This window comes from Ostrea edulis, chromosome 9 (genome assembly GCF_947568905.1).
Source record: "Ostrea edulis chromosome 9, xbOstEdul1.1, whole genome shotgun sequence".
NCBI lineage: Eukaryota > Metazoa > Mollusca > Bivalvia > Ostreida > Ostreidae > Ostrea > Ostrea edulis.
Genome location: NC_079172.1, coordinates 16302825 through 16323319, shown reverse-complemented (window position 1 = coordinate 16323319; position 20495 = coordinate 16302825). Strand labels below are relative to the sequence as shown.

Sequence of the window (20495 nt, the reverse complement as noted above, 5' to 3'; positions counted from 1 at the left end):
ATAGACTTGTTGTAGTTTAAAGTCAAAGGTTTACCGTGAACATCCCTGTTTGCACGACAACCTCGCTCTATGTGTCCTTCACGGCCACATCTCCTACAAACAATGTCTGGATACTGGTCGTTAACCTGTTCTTGTGATTTATCATCCTCTTTGTCTTTCCTGTAATAGTTTTTGTCTCTGTTCCTATTTCCAGATCCTCTGTATCGTTTCCTTCCTCTGTTCTGATATTCCAAATTCTCAAGTCGATGAGTTATTTGTTTCAACACTCCTTCAATCTCACCCGAATCTGCTTTCTGTGCAACTGCTTGCTTCACTTGAACCTTCTTGTTATCCTCCTCATCCAACTTAAGCTCTTTTTCAAGTTTTCTCAAAGCAACTCGTAAGTCATCAAAACTCTTGTGTATCTCCTTTTCGTAATGGCAACTGGCCTTTAACTCAGGTTTCAAACCCTTATATAGCATATCATGCAGCATCTCATCTGCCATCTCAAGTTTGACTGCTCCCACTTTAATTGCTCTTTGCATGATATTCTCCAATCTGCAACTCCAAGTTGTTACATCTTCATCTCGTGCCTGCTTGGTTCCATAAAATTCTCCTAAGATATTTTCCCGTTCATCAATATCTCCATAGACGCTGTTTAGTTTTGAAATGATTTTCTGCAAATTTGCATCAGGACCTAAATTCATAATCACTCTGCCTGCTTCTCCTCGAAGTGATCTCCTGACCGCCTGTGCAATGTCTTCCTCTGAATGCACTTTATCTCTCATGACACATTGCACCTCATATAGCCATAAGTCAAATGTTGTGTCTGATCCTTTTGACTTATCATTCCCAGAGAATAAACTGAACCTCAGGGGTTGGACAATGTGTTGATATTTCTTCTGATTCCCTGGCTGTGTTTCTACCTTTTCAGTTTTTACTGTAGTTTCAGCTTTTGACTCTACATATTCTTTCATCCATTGCACCAGATCATCTGGATTATCGGCTTTCGGTACAACTTCCATTTGTCCTAAAGTTTCCAGTAGTCTTTTATACTGTTCAGGTACTTCCGCCATTGTGTTATAGTTAGCGAATGAAAATGCGCCAGTAAAACTAAATTTCCGTATACGTGAAACAAAACACGATGGTTATAACCCAAATCGGAAATAAACCGCGCGTGGTACCAATAATTGTCATGAATCGCAAAATGTTTCGCATACGTTTTACGGCATATGTGTACCCATAAACAATAACACTCTTATTTGCAAAGAGTAACTCTATTGTACACCCTTATTTGCTAAAGAGTAAATTTGAATTGCTTGAGGGGACTGGTAAGATGTTTCACCTATTTACACTTTGCCTATTTATCCATGTACACTAAGTACCAACACACCTGATTTGACTGAACTGCATCTAAATAACACCTTTGATCCAAGCACTGACCTCTTATATCAATAAATATTCAGTCACAATCCTGTTATTAAAGTCACTGTAAGTTAATGAATGTTAATATCTTTCTTGCATCAGATTCTCTCTCAACACTCTTTCAAATCAGTAACTTCAATACTTGTACTAAACCATGATTGTAAATATCTATCTACAAACCTCAGTTATATGTAAAAAAAAAAAATATTCACAAATACTTTTGATATACTTCTTAAATGTAAATAACACTTGACCTGTCAAAATGTGTTTCAACTTTCAATGTAAACAAACACTATACACTATAATTTCTACCAAGTGCACTAGTCAGCTCTCTATGAGTATTACACTGAAATTATATACATTGACATTTATGCAACAGCATATCAATATACTAATTAAAAGTTTGGCACAGTCCTGTCTCTGACCAAAGGCATGGATCTCCAAAAGAATGCGTCAATTCACTTAAGGAAATTCGGAATGAAATGTCCTGCTTATAACTCAGGGTTGCTTCCGAATTGTGTAGTTTGAGTTTATGAAGTACAATATTGACACAACACAATCACTATCGATGTGTCAAAAAGTAAATAAATAAGACTGGTAACTTAAAAACTATCACATGTACCTCACATCTTCGGAATCTTCATTTGTTTACAATTCTTCAATGAGAACTTCCGGTTGTACTTCCGGTGAGGCTCTTCAGGATGTGTTTCCAGTGACGAGAGGCTCAGGTGGGTTACGTCATTAAACGTTGGGCGCCATTTCTGTTTTGTCCCAACGTGGGCGCCATTTCTGTTACGGGGTTGCAAACCGGTTCTAATGACCACACAGACCATCCGTGACAGGTTATGAGTTTATTGAAGAAATAAATCTATTTCTGACATGTAAATAGCAGCTCTGAAACATAATAAACAATTATAAGCATACACAATCACACACCACATAAAATATACAAATACTAGGGAAATAATTTCAATACAATGAACACAAAATTATTCGTCCATTATTTTGTGTAAAGTTTAAGAAAAATTATAAAATAACATTTAAATCTCAAAATGAGGCTCTTTACCCATAATGCATTTAAATATAATAAATCTTATCATTTATGACATTTATGCAAACTAAATGGTAAAGTACACATCGAACACACACAAAAGAAATTATATGACAAATACAAGTTAGACATCACAGAAATACATACAAAACAATGATCTTACCAGATATATGGTACCAGAGCCAAAATATCAAAAATAGGAAGATAACTGATTTTCAAGGAACCTGTATAAAATATTAATTCTATTTTACTCCTTTGTTAAATATGAAATAAAGTACATAATTTCATTTCTTTCATTCATTAACACATTCACACCAATTAATATGTTAAGATTCATTTTCTTACCTCAAGTCAGAAAAAAGATGTCAAAAGATATGCAAAGAAAACCACCCTTCAACACTCTGCTAGTGAATACAACTGACTATCTAAAAATCCAACAGAACTCACAAAACCCATGACATATAACCTTTGACACTAAGCTTAGCCAACCAAAATGAATTAAATAGACCATGAACAACAACTGCATGCATGGTTTAATCATAAGGAAAGCCATTAAGGTCATAATTACATTACTACATATCTAAATAGAGAAATATGGAAGACCATTATATAATCCAATAAAAGTTTATGTTTTGCAACTTACATATTTTATTTACACTAAAAATAAAATAAATTATTGATATTAATTCACCCTACTACACTTAATTAAGCTGTTTCTTTAAAAATATGCATATGTGAAATACAAACATTTCAGACACCCAGATCATGGTACATTGTACTAATGACCAGATTGCGTGTCATCGAATCAGCGATCTGTGCCGCGTCCTTGGGTGGATGCAGCCAGGTGTTTGGAAATATCACGAGGGATTTACTAAAATAAAGGTTTGTTTTCTAAATGAGTGGTTGTTACTATACCTAATACAAGTAGGAACAGTCTGATTTTTACAACCATGTATTCTTTTAGGGTTGTCTCCTTTGCGATTATTATAAAAACCACAGGCTGCATCAATTGACCTCTTTAATTAATCTAATTATTAAACAAAGTGTATATGGAATGATAATACAAGTCAGTGGTTTTTAAATATGAATGTAAAATATCATTAGTCCATTCGACACATTGAAAATGTCTCGGAGCAACTAATGTGATTTATTTATTTTTTATTTTTTTTATTTTTTTATTTATTTTTTTTTTACTTCTGAAGCAAATATTGATTGTAGATAGTCTTCAGACGAGGGCATTCAAACTTATGAGCATCAAAATTTTGTTGCCATATCTATTTAATTGAATTAAGATATCATTGATTTAAAGTATGAAACTTGAACTTTTCCGTGTATTTTCATATGCAAGCCATAGATTAAGTGATACGGAATGCCACTATTCACAGAGAAAGAGGCTTTAGCATTATTTCGGGCGTAGGAAAGGTTTAATAATATATTTATATCTACGGTACAAAGTTTGAGCTTCTCCCAGATCACAGGTCTCAAGAATACATATATTCCCCAAGATCAGAAGTCTGCGTTAGAATAGAAAAATGAGTGTTGTGAATGCCACTGTACACATTTAAAGTTCGGTAAATTCCGGGTTGCCCAGTAGCTAAGTACTTCGTTACTAGCTTGAAAATACGGATGTATATTTAATTGCTGTTATAAAATTTAGAAATTCATTTCAAAATTAAGGATTATCTCCCTCATGCATAGCTCTTATCCTTGAACGAATTTGGCTCCACTTGTTTGGCACGCTGTTTTTGGCTATATTTAGATCTAAAACTTCATAGTTATTTCGGATTTCAAACATTTCGGTTGAGCATGCGCATCTGGTGCATCCAAATTGGTACCGTATAAGTTTTACATTACAACTGTATGTTAGGTTTGTAGCGTAGGAAGCAACAGCTATTTCGATGAAATATCGCGAGATTGAGAGAGCATCAGAGAATGATCCAGAACTATATATGTTCTGTAAGACAATGTCTTGTTAATCAACAGTGACATCGTATTGAGTTTAAAGAGTAATGTGCACTGAGTTGTGTTCGATTGGCAAGTTGGTATTGCGAGGCGAATTGTTATTCCAGTACAGTTGTGTGATCAGGTTCTTGAGCTTGCGTACGAATTGCATCTTGGCATTGTCGCAATGAAATCATTGTTAAGAAACAAAATATGGTGACCAGGGATGGACAAATGTATAGAAAGGTTTTGAAAAAGTTGTTGCTGATGACATTTGGTAGGTCAAATGAGTAAACCAAAACCAATGGAGCATACCGACTTGCCTTCTGTGACATGACAAAATCTGGCTGCAGATCTTTTGAGTCCATTGCCGAGTAAAGAATACATACTGATATTAGTAGATATTTTGAGGTCGCGGTTACGAAACTTAAACTGTGCGAGTATATTGGTCACTTTTGACGTTGCGAATATGTAGTAGATATTTCTACAAGATGTAGTTTGAAATATTTGCACTTCATTTTTTATTGGAGCATTTTCATTTTTGGAATAGAAATTTTGGTACAGTCATTTTTGGCGAATATTCATCTGCCAAACAAGCCAACATTTCTAGTGCGCAAAAAATTACCCGATTTACGGTAGTATATATTATGTAATAGAATCCTTCTTTGGAACGGGTGTGGGATTGGGAAATTCCACAGAGGGAACAAGATTAGTAGTCTGGGACGAAGCTTTGTATATCTTCTGTTGAAAGAATGTTTTGAACCAAAACCGAAGGGGTTTAACACCTTGATGTCAAAAGTAATTTTGCATTTTTTTCTCTCCGTAGAAACGTGTTTTGGCAAAACGAAAATTAGTATCATGAGATTATCAATGTTGTGGGTCGCACTCGTGAACATCTGCATTGTGTGGACAACTGGTCTACACACAAGAAGGCAAGTTTTTTAAAGTCACTTGACAAAATCTCCGTAAATATGTAGATCTGACTCTCACATCCTAAACATTTATTTCTTGACTTCATAATACAAACAGCCTAAATATTTATTTCTTGACTTCACAATACAAACATCCTAAACATTTATTCCTTGACTTCATAATAAAAAAAACATCCTAAACATTTATTCCTTGACTTCATGATACAAACAGTCTAAACATTTATTCCTTGACATCATAATACAAACAGCCTAAACATTTATTCCTTGACTTCATGATACAAACAGCCTAAACATTTATTCCTTGACTTCATGATACAAACACCCTAAACATTTATTCCTTGACTTCATGATACAAACACCCTAAACATTTATTCCTTGACTTCATAATACAAACAGCCTAAACATTTATGCCTTGACTTCATAATACAAACAGTCCAAACATTTATTCCTTGACTTCATAATACAAACAGTCTAAACATTTATTCCTTGACTTCATAATACAAACAGCCTAAACATTTATTCCTTGACTTCATAATACAAACAGCCTAAACATTTATTCCTTGACTTCATAATACAAACAGCCTAAACATTTATTCCTTGACTTCATAATACAAACAGCCTAAACATTTATTCCTTGAATTATACATTCATTTAATCCAATAGAAAGTAAAGAGCACTAGTATGATGACTTATCTTTATTTCAGTTCGTCTAAGGTAAATAGAGTATGTTACAGATCGTGTACAATAAAGGTCTCCTTTGCCAGAGTGTATTATAGATCCTGCGGATTTTGGGGGTGGGGACGATGTGCCACATACACGTAAGTATTATCTAATATATAATTTCATCGCAAACCCTGGTTAAAACCATTTTAGATTTTACTTTATACATTGAATTTATCAAATCGCAAATATATTAATGGAAAAAGAAATTCTGCATAACAAAAATTTAGCATTATGCTAATATACTATTGTGTTTATATGGGTCCCACTAGTATTCAAATAAAAACAACCAATGATGATAATGTGTTATAAGTCACTCGACGAAGTTGCACAGACGACTTTTTCACAGTTGGTAATTGGATTGTTCTTACGCATAATTTTTATTAGTTAATGCTTTCTGATTTAAGTACAGAAAAGAGTCTCATCGGGCTGTATTCGTAAAGGAAGTCAATCTTGTTTTAAGGTAGTACTCTACATCGTCATAATAGCTGACTTCCTTTAAAAATATGGATGAAAAAATCGATATCAGCAATATTTGACTTTTCCTTTTCCATTTAAATACCTACCCGAGTAGCTCAGTAGGTTAGCATACCGACTGCTGAACTGTAGGTTGCAGGTTCGAGTCCAGCAGGGTTTTTAATTTTTTTCAGATTACCTTCTTCTAAAACTGTATTTTTTGACAAAATAAAGTAAATTTGAAAATTTTCAACTTCAAAATATTGTTGTACATATCCTCCACTTTTCATCTACATCAAATTTCTCTGGTGTAGCATACCTCCTTAATGCAATTTACCGTTTTGTCACTAATTATCTAATCACCAAAATTACATATTCCTGTGCCTGCTTTGGGGTTAAAAAGTGTTTGAAATCATTAAATACTGGTGTTATTACTGAAATATATGATATAGAGCAATGTTCATCGAATTAAATTTTTGGTGACAAAATTACAAATAATACCCTTTAAAACGAACATGACATTAATTCACATTTGGTAATCGTATTTACACTCCAACTGCCCTTTCAAACGATGATATTCTTCAAAATCATGCTTCGAATTCGGTTTGAAACACCTTTACATGCAATATCCCAATCCATGGGACGGATGAATGAAAGATGAAGGTAACGAACAGTGATCAATTGCATAACTCATATAAAGAATCAGGTGCCTAGAAGGAGCCTAAGCACCCCCTGTCGACCGGTAAATGGAGTAATCCGTAGTCAACATCAGTGTGCCAAGAACGGTCTAACAATAGGTATGAAACAAATCACACAGCATTAGACCCAAAGAAAGGTTTATTGGCAAGTTAGATCATTATAACGACCATAGAATTGCAAAATGTTGAATTTAAACGAGACTGTTGAAACTCCTGTACCATCAACTTGTTTGTCAGTAGTCTGTGTCTATTTAAAAACTGATCATACGCAGAACAAGTTTTTGCGTATCGAATCAGTTGAGAGATATAAACACCATATACAGGTGATAATGGAATGTTGCTATATAAATATGGAGGAAGATGACGATGGAGAAGCTGAAATCATCCAGTTTGTCATAAAGTTGAGTTGTTATAACGATTGGTCATTATAACGAACTAGTTGTTATAACGATTGGTCATTATAAGGAACTAGTTGCCAATAAAACCTGACATTGAGTCAAATCTGACGTGTTTCATGACAATTGTTAAGCCGTTCTTCATACACTGATTTTGACTACGGATTACTCCGTTTACCTGATCAAGATATAGGGATCATGGCTGGTGTGACCGGTCGACAGGGGATGCCTACTTCTCCTTGGCATCTGATCCCACTTCTGGTGTATCCAAGGGACCGTTTTTGTCTAACTCTTAATTAGTATTCCATGAAGGAGTTATGAGATTGATCACTGCTCGTTATCTTCACCGTTTCCTCAATGAAAACCAACTCGGAAATTTTATTATCTAGTAATCAGCCTTCCAATAAATTACTTTGTTAAACATACCTCTGGTCATGCGCATAAGTACTCTGAAAAAATATCTTAAAGATGCTGGAGTTCCCCATTTACAATATCTACGTAGTCTTTGGTGAACAGGTTTTCCAACTCTGTTATTAGTGTAGCAATAGTCCATTATCATCTGCATATGATGTCTCTCAAACTGATTCAATACACCAGATCATTGTTTTAAATCGAGGCAGGCTACCGACAAATAAGTGTATGGTACGGAGGTTTCAAGTTAAAAATACAGCCTGTCACTAAGACGAATGCTGTCTGAAGTGTTTTATTAAATGTTAGGCCATTCTTTGCGTACTGATTTTGATGGTTTGGGTTTGACTACAGGTTACCTCGTGTACTTGATCAATATATAAGGGGCACTGTGGGTGTGACCGTTTACTCCTTCTAGGCACCTGACCCCACCTATGATGTGTACAGGAGTCCTTGTTTGTCCAACTCTCTGTTTTGTATTCTCTATAGGTTGTATGAGACTGATCACTGTTATCTTCACGTTTTCATTCAAATGACGTTATAAAAGGTTTACATTAATGGGTTATGAAATATTATAAGCAATGTCTTCCTCAACAAAATTTAGAAAATAGAATGACCGCTCCATTTTTTCACACATAGAATGGTGAATATGTTTGCTTGTATACATGTACAAGTAATATACACCATTAAATAATATTGATTTTATGAACATTTTTATCCAATATCAAACTTCATTTTGAAAATTGGTTTTTTTTCTTCAAAAATCTCATTAAAGTTCTTACTATGAATTGTAATGTAAACAATTGGTAGAATGTACTTATATTTTACTTGTAGCGTAAACAGTTGGTAACATGTACTTATGTTTTACTTGTAGTGTAAACAATTGCTAACATGTACTTATATTTTACTTGTAGTGTACACAGTTGGTAACATGTACTTATATTTTACTTGTAGTGTACACAGTTGGTAACATGTACTTATATTTTACTTGTAGTGTACACAGTTGGTAACATGTACTTATATTTTACTTTTTAGGCATGGTTATAAATCTCGGAAAACACACTGCACATATTTCTGTCCAGGTAGTGTATGTTTTTAAAGAAAATACATGTAGTTGGATGTTACAAGAAAGCGTGTTGATTTGTTGTGTAGTCTGACGTAGACGCTACATTACAGCATGGAAACCAACTAACACAAATATGGCCTTCAGTTTAATCATATTTAGCTTAAATTGCTCACGAATTTTTTTTCGATACTACGTTTTCTTTTTCGGTCATCCTACTTCATGTACTATAATTACAACTGTATACATAGTGCTAGTACATGTACTATAATTACAACTGTATAGATAGTGCTACTACATGTACTATAATTACAACTGTATACATAGTCCTAATATATGTACTATAATTACAACTGTATACATAGTGTTATTACATGTACTATAATTACAACTGTATACATAGTGCTACTACATGTACTATAATTACAACTGTATACATAGTGTTATTACATGTACTATAATTACAACTGTATACATAGTGTTACTACATGTACTATAATTACAACTGTATAGATAGTGCTACTACATGTACTATAATTACAACTGTATACATAGTGTAACTACATGTACTATAATTACAACTGTATAGATAGTGCTACTACATGTACTATAATTACAACTGTATACATAGTGTTATTACATGTACTATAATTACAACTGTATACATAGTGCTACTACATGTACTATAATTACAACTGTATAGATAGTGCTACTACATGTACTATAATTACAACTGTATACATAGTGCTACTACATGTACTATAATTACAACTGTATACATAGTGTTATTACATGTACTATAATTACAACTGTATACATAGTGCTACTACATGTACTATAATTACAACTGTATACATAGTGCTACTACATGTACTATAATTACAACTGTATACATAGTGTTATTACATGTACTATAATTACAACTGTATACATAGTGCTACTACATGTACTATAATTACAACTGTATACATAGTGCTACTACATGTACTATAATTACAACTGTATACATAGTGTTATTACATGTACTATAATTACAACTGTATACATAGTGTTACTACATGTACTATAATTACAACTGTATACATAGTGATAATATATGTACTATAATTACAACTGTATACATAGTGCTACTACATGTACTATAATCACAACTGTATAGATAGTGCTACTACATGTACTATAATTACAACTGTATACATAGTGTTATTACATGTACTATAATTACAACTGTATACATAGTGCTACTACATGTACTATAATTACAACTGTATAGATAGTGCTACTACATGTACTATAATTACAACTGTATACATAGTGCTACTACATGTACTATAATTACAACTGTATACATAGTGTTATTACATGTACTATAATTACAACTGTATACATAGTGCTACTACATGTACTATAATTACAACTGTATACATAGTGCTACTACATGTACTATAATTACAACTGTATACATAGTGTTATTACATGTACTATAATTACAACTGTATACATAGTGCTACTACATGTACTATAATTACAACTGTATACATAGTGCTACATGTACTATAATTACAACTGTATACATAGTGCTACTACATGTACTATAATTACAACTGTATAGATAGTGCTACATGTACTATAATTACAACTGTATACATAGTGTTATTACATGTACTATAATTACAACTGTATACATAGTGCTACATGTACTATAATTACAACTGTATACATAGTGTTATTACATGTACTATAATTACAACTGTATACATAGTGCTACTACATGTACTATAATTACAACTGTATAGATAGTGCTACATGTACTATAATTACAACTGTATACATAGTGTTACTACATGTACTATAATTACAACTGTATACATAGTGCTACTACATGTACTATAATTACAACTGTATACATAGTGTTATTACATGTACTATAATTACAACTGTATACATAGTGCTACATGTACTATAATTACAACTGTATACATAGTCCTAATACATGTACTATAATTACAACTGTATACATAGTGCTAGTACATGTACTATAATTACAACTATATACATAGTGTTATTACATGTACTATAATTACAACTGTATACATAGTGCTACTACATGTACTATAATTACAACTGTATACATAGTCCTAATACATGTACTATAATTACAACTGTATACATAGTGCTAATACATGTACTATAATTACAACTGTATACATAGTGCTACTACGTGTACTATAATTACAACTGTATACATAGTGCTAATACATGTACTATAATTACAACTGTATACATAGTGCTACTACGTGTACTATAATTACAACTGTATACATAGTCCTAATATATGTACTATAATTACAACTGTATACATAGTCCTAATATATGTACTATAATTACAACTGTATACATAGTGTAACTACATGTACTATAATTACAACTGTATACATAGTGCTACTACATGTGCTATAATTACAACTATATACATAGTGCTAGTACATGTACTATAATTACAACTATATACATAGTGCTAATATATGTACTATAATTACAACTGTATACATAGTGCTAGTACATGTACTATAATTACAACTATATACATAGTGCTAGTACATGTACTATAATTACAACTATATACATAGTGCTAATATATGTACTATAATTACAACTGTATACATAGTGCTACTACGTGTACTATTGTTACAACTGTATACATAGTGCTACTACATGTACTATAATTACAACTGTATACATAGTGCTACTACATGTACTATAATTAAAACTGTATACATAGTGCTAGTACATGTACTATAATTACAACTGTATACATAGTCCTAACATATGTACTATAATTACAACTGTATACATAGTGCTACTACATGTACTATAATTACAAATGTATACATAGTGCTACTACATGTACTATAATTACAACTGTATAGATAGTGTTACATGTACTATAATTACAACTGTATACATAGTGTTATTACATGTACTATTGTTAAAACTGTATACATAGTCCTAATATATGTACTATAATTACAACTGTATACATAGTGCTAGTATATGTACTATAATTACAACTGTATACATAGTGCTAGTACATGTACTATAATTACAACTGTATACATAGTGCTAATATATGTACTATAATTACAACTGTATACATAGTGCTAGTACATGTACTATAATTACAACTGTATACATAGTGCTACTACATGTACTATAATTACAACTGTATACATAGTGTTACTACATGTACTATAATTACAACTGTATACATAGTGCTCCTACATGTACTATAATTACAACTGTATACATAGTGCTACTACATGTACTATAATTACAACTGTATACATAGTGCTACTACATGTAGTATAATTACAACTGTATACATAGTGCTACTACATGTACTATAATTACAACTGTATACATAGTGCTACTACATGTACTATAATTACAACTGTATACATAGTGCTACTACATGTACTATAATTACAACTGTATACATAGTGCTACTACATGTACTATAATTACAACTGTATACATAGTGCTACTACATGTACTATAATTACAACTGTATACATAGTGCTACTACATGTACTATAATTACAACTGTATACATAGTGCTACATGTACTATAATTACAACTGTATACATAGTGTAACTACATGTACTATAATTACAACTGTATACATAGTGCTACTACATGTACTATAATTACAACTGTATACATAGTGCTAGTACATGTACTATAATTACAACTGTATACATAGTGCTAGTACATGTACTATAATTACAACTGTATACATAGTGCTACATGTACTATAATTACAACTGTATACATAGTGTTACATGTACTATAATTACAACTGTATACATAGTGTTACTACATGTACTATAATTACAACTGTATACATAGTGCTACTACATGTACTATAATTACAACTGTATACATAGTGCTAGTACATGTACTATAATTACAACTGTATACATAGTGCTACTACATGTACTATAATTACAACTGTATACATAGTGCTACATGTACTATAATTACAACTGTATACATAGTGCTACATGTACTATAATTACAACTGTATACATAGTGCTACATGTACTATAATTACAACTGTATACATAGTGTTACATGTACTATAATTACAACTGTATACATAGTGCTACATGTACTATAATTACAACTGTATACATAGTGTTATTACATGTACTATTGTTACAACTGTATACATAGTCCTACTATATGTACTATAATTACAACTGTATACATAGTCCTAATATATGTACTATAATTACAACTGTATACATAGTGCTACTACATGTACTATAATTACAACTGTATACATAGTGCTACTACCTGTACTATAATTACAACTGTATACATAGTGCTACTACATGTACTATAATTACAACTGTATACATAGTGTTACATGTACTATAATTACAACTGTATACATAGTGTTATTACATGTACTATAATTACAACTGTATACATAGTGCTAGTACATGTACTATAATTACAACTGTATACATAGTGTAACTACATGTACTATAATTACAACTGTATACATAGTGCTACTACATGTACTATAATTACAACTGTATACATAGTGCTACATGTACTATAATTACAACTGTATAGATAGTGCTACTACATGTACTATAATTACAACTGTATACATAGTGCTACTACATGTACTATAATTACAACTGTATACATAATGTTATTACATGTACTATAATTACAACTGTATACATAGTGCTACTACATGTACTATAATTACAACTGTATACATAGTGCTAGTATATGTACTATAATTACAACTGTATACATATTGCTAATATATGTACTATAATTACAACTGTATACATAGTGCTACATGTACTATAATTACAACTGTATACATAGTGTTATTACATGTACTATAATTACAACTGTATACATAGTGCTACTACATGTACTATAATTACAACTGTATACATAGTGCTACTACATGTACTATAATTAAAACTGTATACATAGTCCTAATATATGTACTATAATTACAACTGTATACATAGTGCTAGTACATGTACTATAATTACAACTGTATACATAGTGTTACTACATGTACTATAATTACAACTGTATACATAGTGTTATTACATGTACTATAATTACAACTGTATACATAGTGTTACTACATGTACTATAATTACAACTGTATACATAGTGTTATTACATGTACTATAATTACAACTGTACACATAGTGTTACTACATGTACTATAATTACAACTGTATACATAGTGCTAGTATATGTACTATAATTACAACTGTATACATAGTGCTAGTATATGTACTATAATTACAACTGTATACATAGTGTTATTACATGTACTATAATTACAACTGTATACATAGTGCTAGTACATGTACTATAATTACAACTGTATACATAGTGTTATTACATGTACTATAATTACAACTGTATACATAGTGTTACTACATGTACTATAATTACAACTGTATACATAGTGCTACTACATGTACTATAATTACAACTGTATACATAGTGCTACTACATGTACTATAATTACAACTGTATACATAGTGCTAGTATATGTACTATAATTACAACTGTATACATAGTGTTATTACATGTACTATAATTACAACTGTATACATAGTGCTAGTACATGTACTATAATTACAACTGTATACATAGTGTTATTACATGTACTATAATTACAACTGTATACATAGTGTTACTACATGTACTATAATTACAACTGTATACATAGTGCTACTACATGTACTATAATTACAACTGTATACATAGTGCTACTACATGTACTATAATTACAACTGTATACATAGTGTTACTACGTGTACTATAATTACAACTGTACACATAGTGCTAATACATGTACTATAATTACAACTGTATACATAGTGTTACTACATGTACTATAATTACAACTGTATACATAGTGCTACTACATGTACTATAATTACAACTGTATACATAGTGTTACATGTACTATAATTACAACTGTATACATAGTGCTACTACATGTACTATAATTACAACTGTATACATAGTGCTACATGTACTATAATTACAACTGTATACATAGTGCTACTACATGTACTATAATTACAACTGTATACATAGTGCTAGTACATGTACTATAATTACAACTGTATACATAGTCCTAATATATGTACTATAATTACAACTGTATACATAGTGTTACTACATGTACTATAATTACAACTGTATACATAGTGTTACTACATGTACTATAATTACAACTGTATACATAGTGCTACTACGTGTACTATAATTACAACTGTATACATAGTGTTACTACATGTACTATAATTACAACTGTATACATAGTGCTACTACATGTACTATAATTACAACTGTATACATAGTGCTACTACATGTACTATAATTACAACTGTACACATAGTGTAACTACATGTACTATAATTACAACTGTATACATAGTGCTAATATATGTACTATAATTACAACTGTACACATAGTGTTATTACATGTCCTATAATTACAACTGTATACATAGTGTTACATGTACTATAATTACAACTGTATACATAGTGCTACTACGTGTACTATAATTACAACTGTATACATAGTGCTACTACATGTACTATAATTACAACTATATACATAGTGTTACTACATGTACTATAATTACAACTGTATACATAGTGTTACTACATGTACTATAATTACAACTGTATACATAGTGTAACTACATGTACTATAATTACAACTGTATACATAGTGCTACTACATGTACTATAATTACAACTGTATACATAGTGTTATTACATGTACTATAATTACAACTGTATACATAGTGTTATTACATGTACTATAATTACAACTGTATACATAGTGCTACTACATGTACTATAATTACAACTGTACACATAGTGTAACTACATGTACTATAATTACAACTGTACACATAGTGTTATTACATGTACTATAATTACAACTGTATACATAGTGCTACTACATGTACTATAATTACAACTGTATACATAGTGCTACTACATGTACTATAATTACAACTGTATACATAGTGCTAGTACATGTACTATAATTACAACTGTATACATAGTGCTAGTACATGTACTATAATTACAACTGTATACATAGTGCTACTACATGTACTATAATTACAACTGTATACATAGTGCTACTACATGTACTATAATTACAACTGTACACATAGTGTAACTACATGTACTATAATTACAACTGTACACATAGTGTTATTACATGTACTATAATTACAACTGTATACATAGTGTTATTACATGTACTATAATTACAACTGTATACATAGTGCTACATGTACTATAATTACAACTGTATACATAGTGCTACTACATGTACTATAATTACAACTGTATACATAGTGTTATTACATGTACTATAATTACAACTGTATACATAGTGTTACTACATGTACTATAATTACAAATGTATACATAGTGCTACTACATGTACTATAATTACAACTGTATACATAGTGCTACTACATGTACTATAATTACAACTGTATACATAGTCCTACTATATGTACTATAATTATACAGTACACGACACGAGTTTTATGCGTGTTCCACGCAACGCGGTGGAACAAATTTGCCCCAAACACGGTGGACCTTTAAAATTGTCGGCACCTTTGAAGTCCTATTTTTCCGCGCGAGCTAGACATTGAAGTCCACGGAGGATCTCCGTGGATGCCACCGCGCATCTCCGTGGATGTCACCTGTACCTCCGTCGATGCCACCGTGTACCTCCGTGTGATAAAACAAAGAAATAATTTCCGAAATGATTCACCCCAAAGACCTTTTCGCTTAGCCAGCAAGCAAGCCCCCACCCCATTACTTATTTAGAAATTAGCTATCAATCATTCAATTCTTGTAATTGTTGTTTAATGATACGTTGGTGTTTTCGGTACATATCCGATTGTAGACTTCCCTGCAGACGTTCACACCTTTTTATGAAACGCCCAAATTCTCGACATCCTGTATATAAACACCTGTGTTATTCCTACCACTCGTCGGTACATTGTTTCACGGCACGTGCAGCAGAATTTCACTAAATAAAAGAAGGGTCGTGAACAACGACAATCACATGCCAGTAATTTCAATTTGATAAATAGCAGTTCAAAGAAATGTGTACCATAAGCAATGGTTTATTTTTACGTAAAGTTTTCATTGTAATTAGGAATATGTGATTAAGGTCAGCTATATACATGTACATGTTTACATTGGAGATGAATTTCATTATGTACTCAACTGTGAAGCAATGTGAGCAAAGAATAAAATTTTTATCACCTAAACAAATAAAAATTAAGAATATCTTTACTTTTAAACAAACCTTTAGAAAACTCCGTACTTTCATTAAGAAAATAATAAAATAAGATGTGCTCCCCTACCTAGAATGCCCATACTTCACATTAATAATAACACGGTTTTTTAAGGGGTTTTTTCTAACTTGAAAAATACTTTATTTCACGCATGTATTATTTACTAAATGTATATATAACAGCTTTTTGTCTTTATATTTTTGTATACCATTGCATAATGGTGATGAGATCCAATAAATTGAGTTGAGTACAATCCATGAAGTCTTGAAATATCACAAAGTATAGAGTTGACACACAGGCACTCGACGTTTTAAATATCTATAATAAAAAAATTTGTCTTCCTGTAAACATAATATTGACCTTGTCAATATTATGTTTACAGGAAGACATTTTTATTTTTATTATAGATATTTAAAACGTCGAGTGCCTGTGAGTTGACAACCATTAAAATAAAAATGCAGACCTTTTCTCGTTTATTTAGTAACTCAATAACTTGCGGGTCTTCTGAATGAAAGTTATATTTGTCAAGATGCATATTAACACAATATGATGGAAATAATTATGTTAAACAGCGCATTTGTCAGAGAGAGAGAGAGAGCACATCGGTAATTATTAAATATCCCTATCACATGTTGTACATGTATGTTTTTCATTTATTGAATATACTAATTCGCATTCAAAACAGGAATTGCCTGCAAGTACGCATTATTTAAACATAGAATTTAAGAATATTTTAATGAAGAAAGAAAACTATTAAAGAAAAAAATTCAAAACCAGGTTTTCTTAAAAACATAATATATAGTGTTTGGTATCGTTAGAATTGGCTCAAAATGCTGAAAAACAATATAAGTATCAGGAGGGAAAATAATGACATTTTTTTCTTTTCTTAAAATTCCACCCTTATCTTGATTATTTGGCCTGCGGCACATTCTCACATCTCCCGCAAGGCCCGTGGCTAGAACAAAGCTTTTAGCAGCTGTGTGTATTCGCAAATAACACACACCATGGAACACGGAGGACACGGTGTATCTCCGTGGATTTTCCACCGTGGTCATTCCACGGTGGGGTGTATAAAACTCGTGTCGTGTAGTGCTACTACATGTACTATAATTACAACTGTATACATAGTGCTACATGTACTATAATTACAACTGTATACATAGTGTTATTACATGTACTATAATTACAACTGTATACATAGTGCTACTACATGTACTATAATTACAACTGTATACATAGTGCTACATGTACTATAATTACAACTGTATACATAGTGCTAATACATGTACTATAATTACAACTGTATACATAGTGCTACTACATGTACTATAATTACAACTGTATACATAGTGCTAGTACATGTACTATAATTACAACTGTATACATAGTGCTACTACATGTACTATAATTAAAACTGTATACATAGTGCTACTACATGTACTATAATTACAACTGTATACATAGTGTTATTACATGTACTATAATTACAACTGTATACATAGTGCTACTACATGTACTATAATTACAACTGTATACATAGTGTTATTACATGTACTATAATTACAACTGTATACATAGTGCTACATGTACTATAATTACAACTGTATACATAGTGCTACATGTACTATAATTACAACTGTATACATAGTGCTACTACATGTACTATAATTACAACTGTATACATAGTGCTACTACGTGTACTATAATTACAACTGTATACATAGTGCTACATGTACTATAATTACAACTGTATACATAGTGCTACTACATGTACTATAATTACAACTGTATACATAGTGTTATTACATGTACTATAATTACAACTGTATACATAGTGTTACTACATGTACTATAATTACAACTGTATACATAGTGTTACTACATGTACTATAATTACAACTGTATACATAGTGCTACTACATGTACTATAATTACAACTGTATACATAGTGTTATTACATGTACTATAATTACAACTGTATACATAGTCCTACTATATGTACTATAATTACAACTGTATACATAGTCCTAATATATGTACTATAATTACAACTGTATACATAGTGCTACTACATGTACTATAATTACAACTGTATACATAGTGCTAGTACATGTACTATAATTACAACTGTATACATAGTGCTACTACATGTACTATAATTACAACTGTATACATAGTGCTAGTACATGTACTATAATTACAACTGTATACATAGTGCTACTACATGTACTATAATTAAAACTGTATACATAGTGCTAATATATGTACTATAATTACAACTGTATACATAGTGCTACTACATGTACTATAATTAAAACTGTATACATAGTCATAATATATGTACTATAATTACAACTGTATACATAGTGTAACTACATGTACTATAATTACAACTGTATACATAGTGCTAGTACATGTACTATAATTACAACTGTATACATAGTGCTACTACATGTACTATAATTACAACTGTATACATAGTGCTACTACATGTACTATAATTACAACTGTATACATAGTGCTACTACATGTACTATAATTACAACTGTATACATAGTGCTAGTACATGTACTATAATTAAAACTGTATACATAGTCCTAATATATGTACTATAATTACAACTGTATACATAGTCCTAATACATGTACTATAATTACAACTGTATAGATAGTGCTACATGTACTATAATTACAACTGTATACATAGTGCTAATATATGTACTATAATTACAACTGTATACATAGTGCTACTACATGTACTATAATTACAACTGTATACATAGTGCTACTACATGTACTATAATTACAACTGTATAGATAGTGCTACATGTACTATAATTACAACTGTATACATAGTGTTACTACATGTACTATAATTACAACTGTATACATAGTGCTACTACATGTACTATAATTACAACTGTATACATAGTGCTACTACATGTACTATAATTACAACTGTATAGATAGTGCTACATGTACTATAATTACAACTGTATACATAGTGTTATTACATGTACTAT

General features: G+C 31.1%; 1 protein-coding gene across 1 annotated transcript in view; it reads left to right on the top strand.

Annotated features, from left to right (window-relative positions):
* The window catches only part of LOC125657781 (uncharacterized), a 71973-nt gene that overhangs the window by 6339 nt on the left and 45139 nt on the right, over positions 1–20495 (top strand). The window contains exons 2-5 of the mRNA XM_048888547.2: positions 3210–3337; positions 5223–5328; positions 6033–6146; positions 9041–9087. Of these exons, the coding sequence (XP_048744504.2) occupies positions 5255–5328; positions 6033–6146; positions 9041–9087 (235 nt within the window). The 5' untranslated portion in view covers positions 3210–3337; positions 5223–5254. The remainder of the gene's footprint in view (positions 1–3209; positions 3338–5222; positions 5329–6032; positions 6147–9040; positions 9088–20495) is intronic.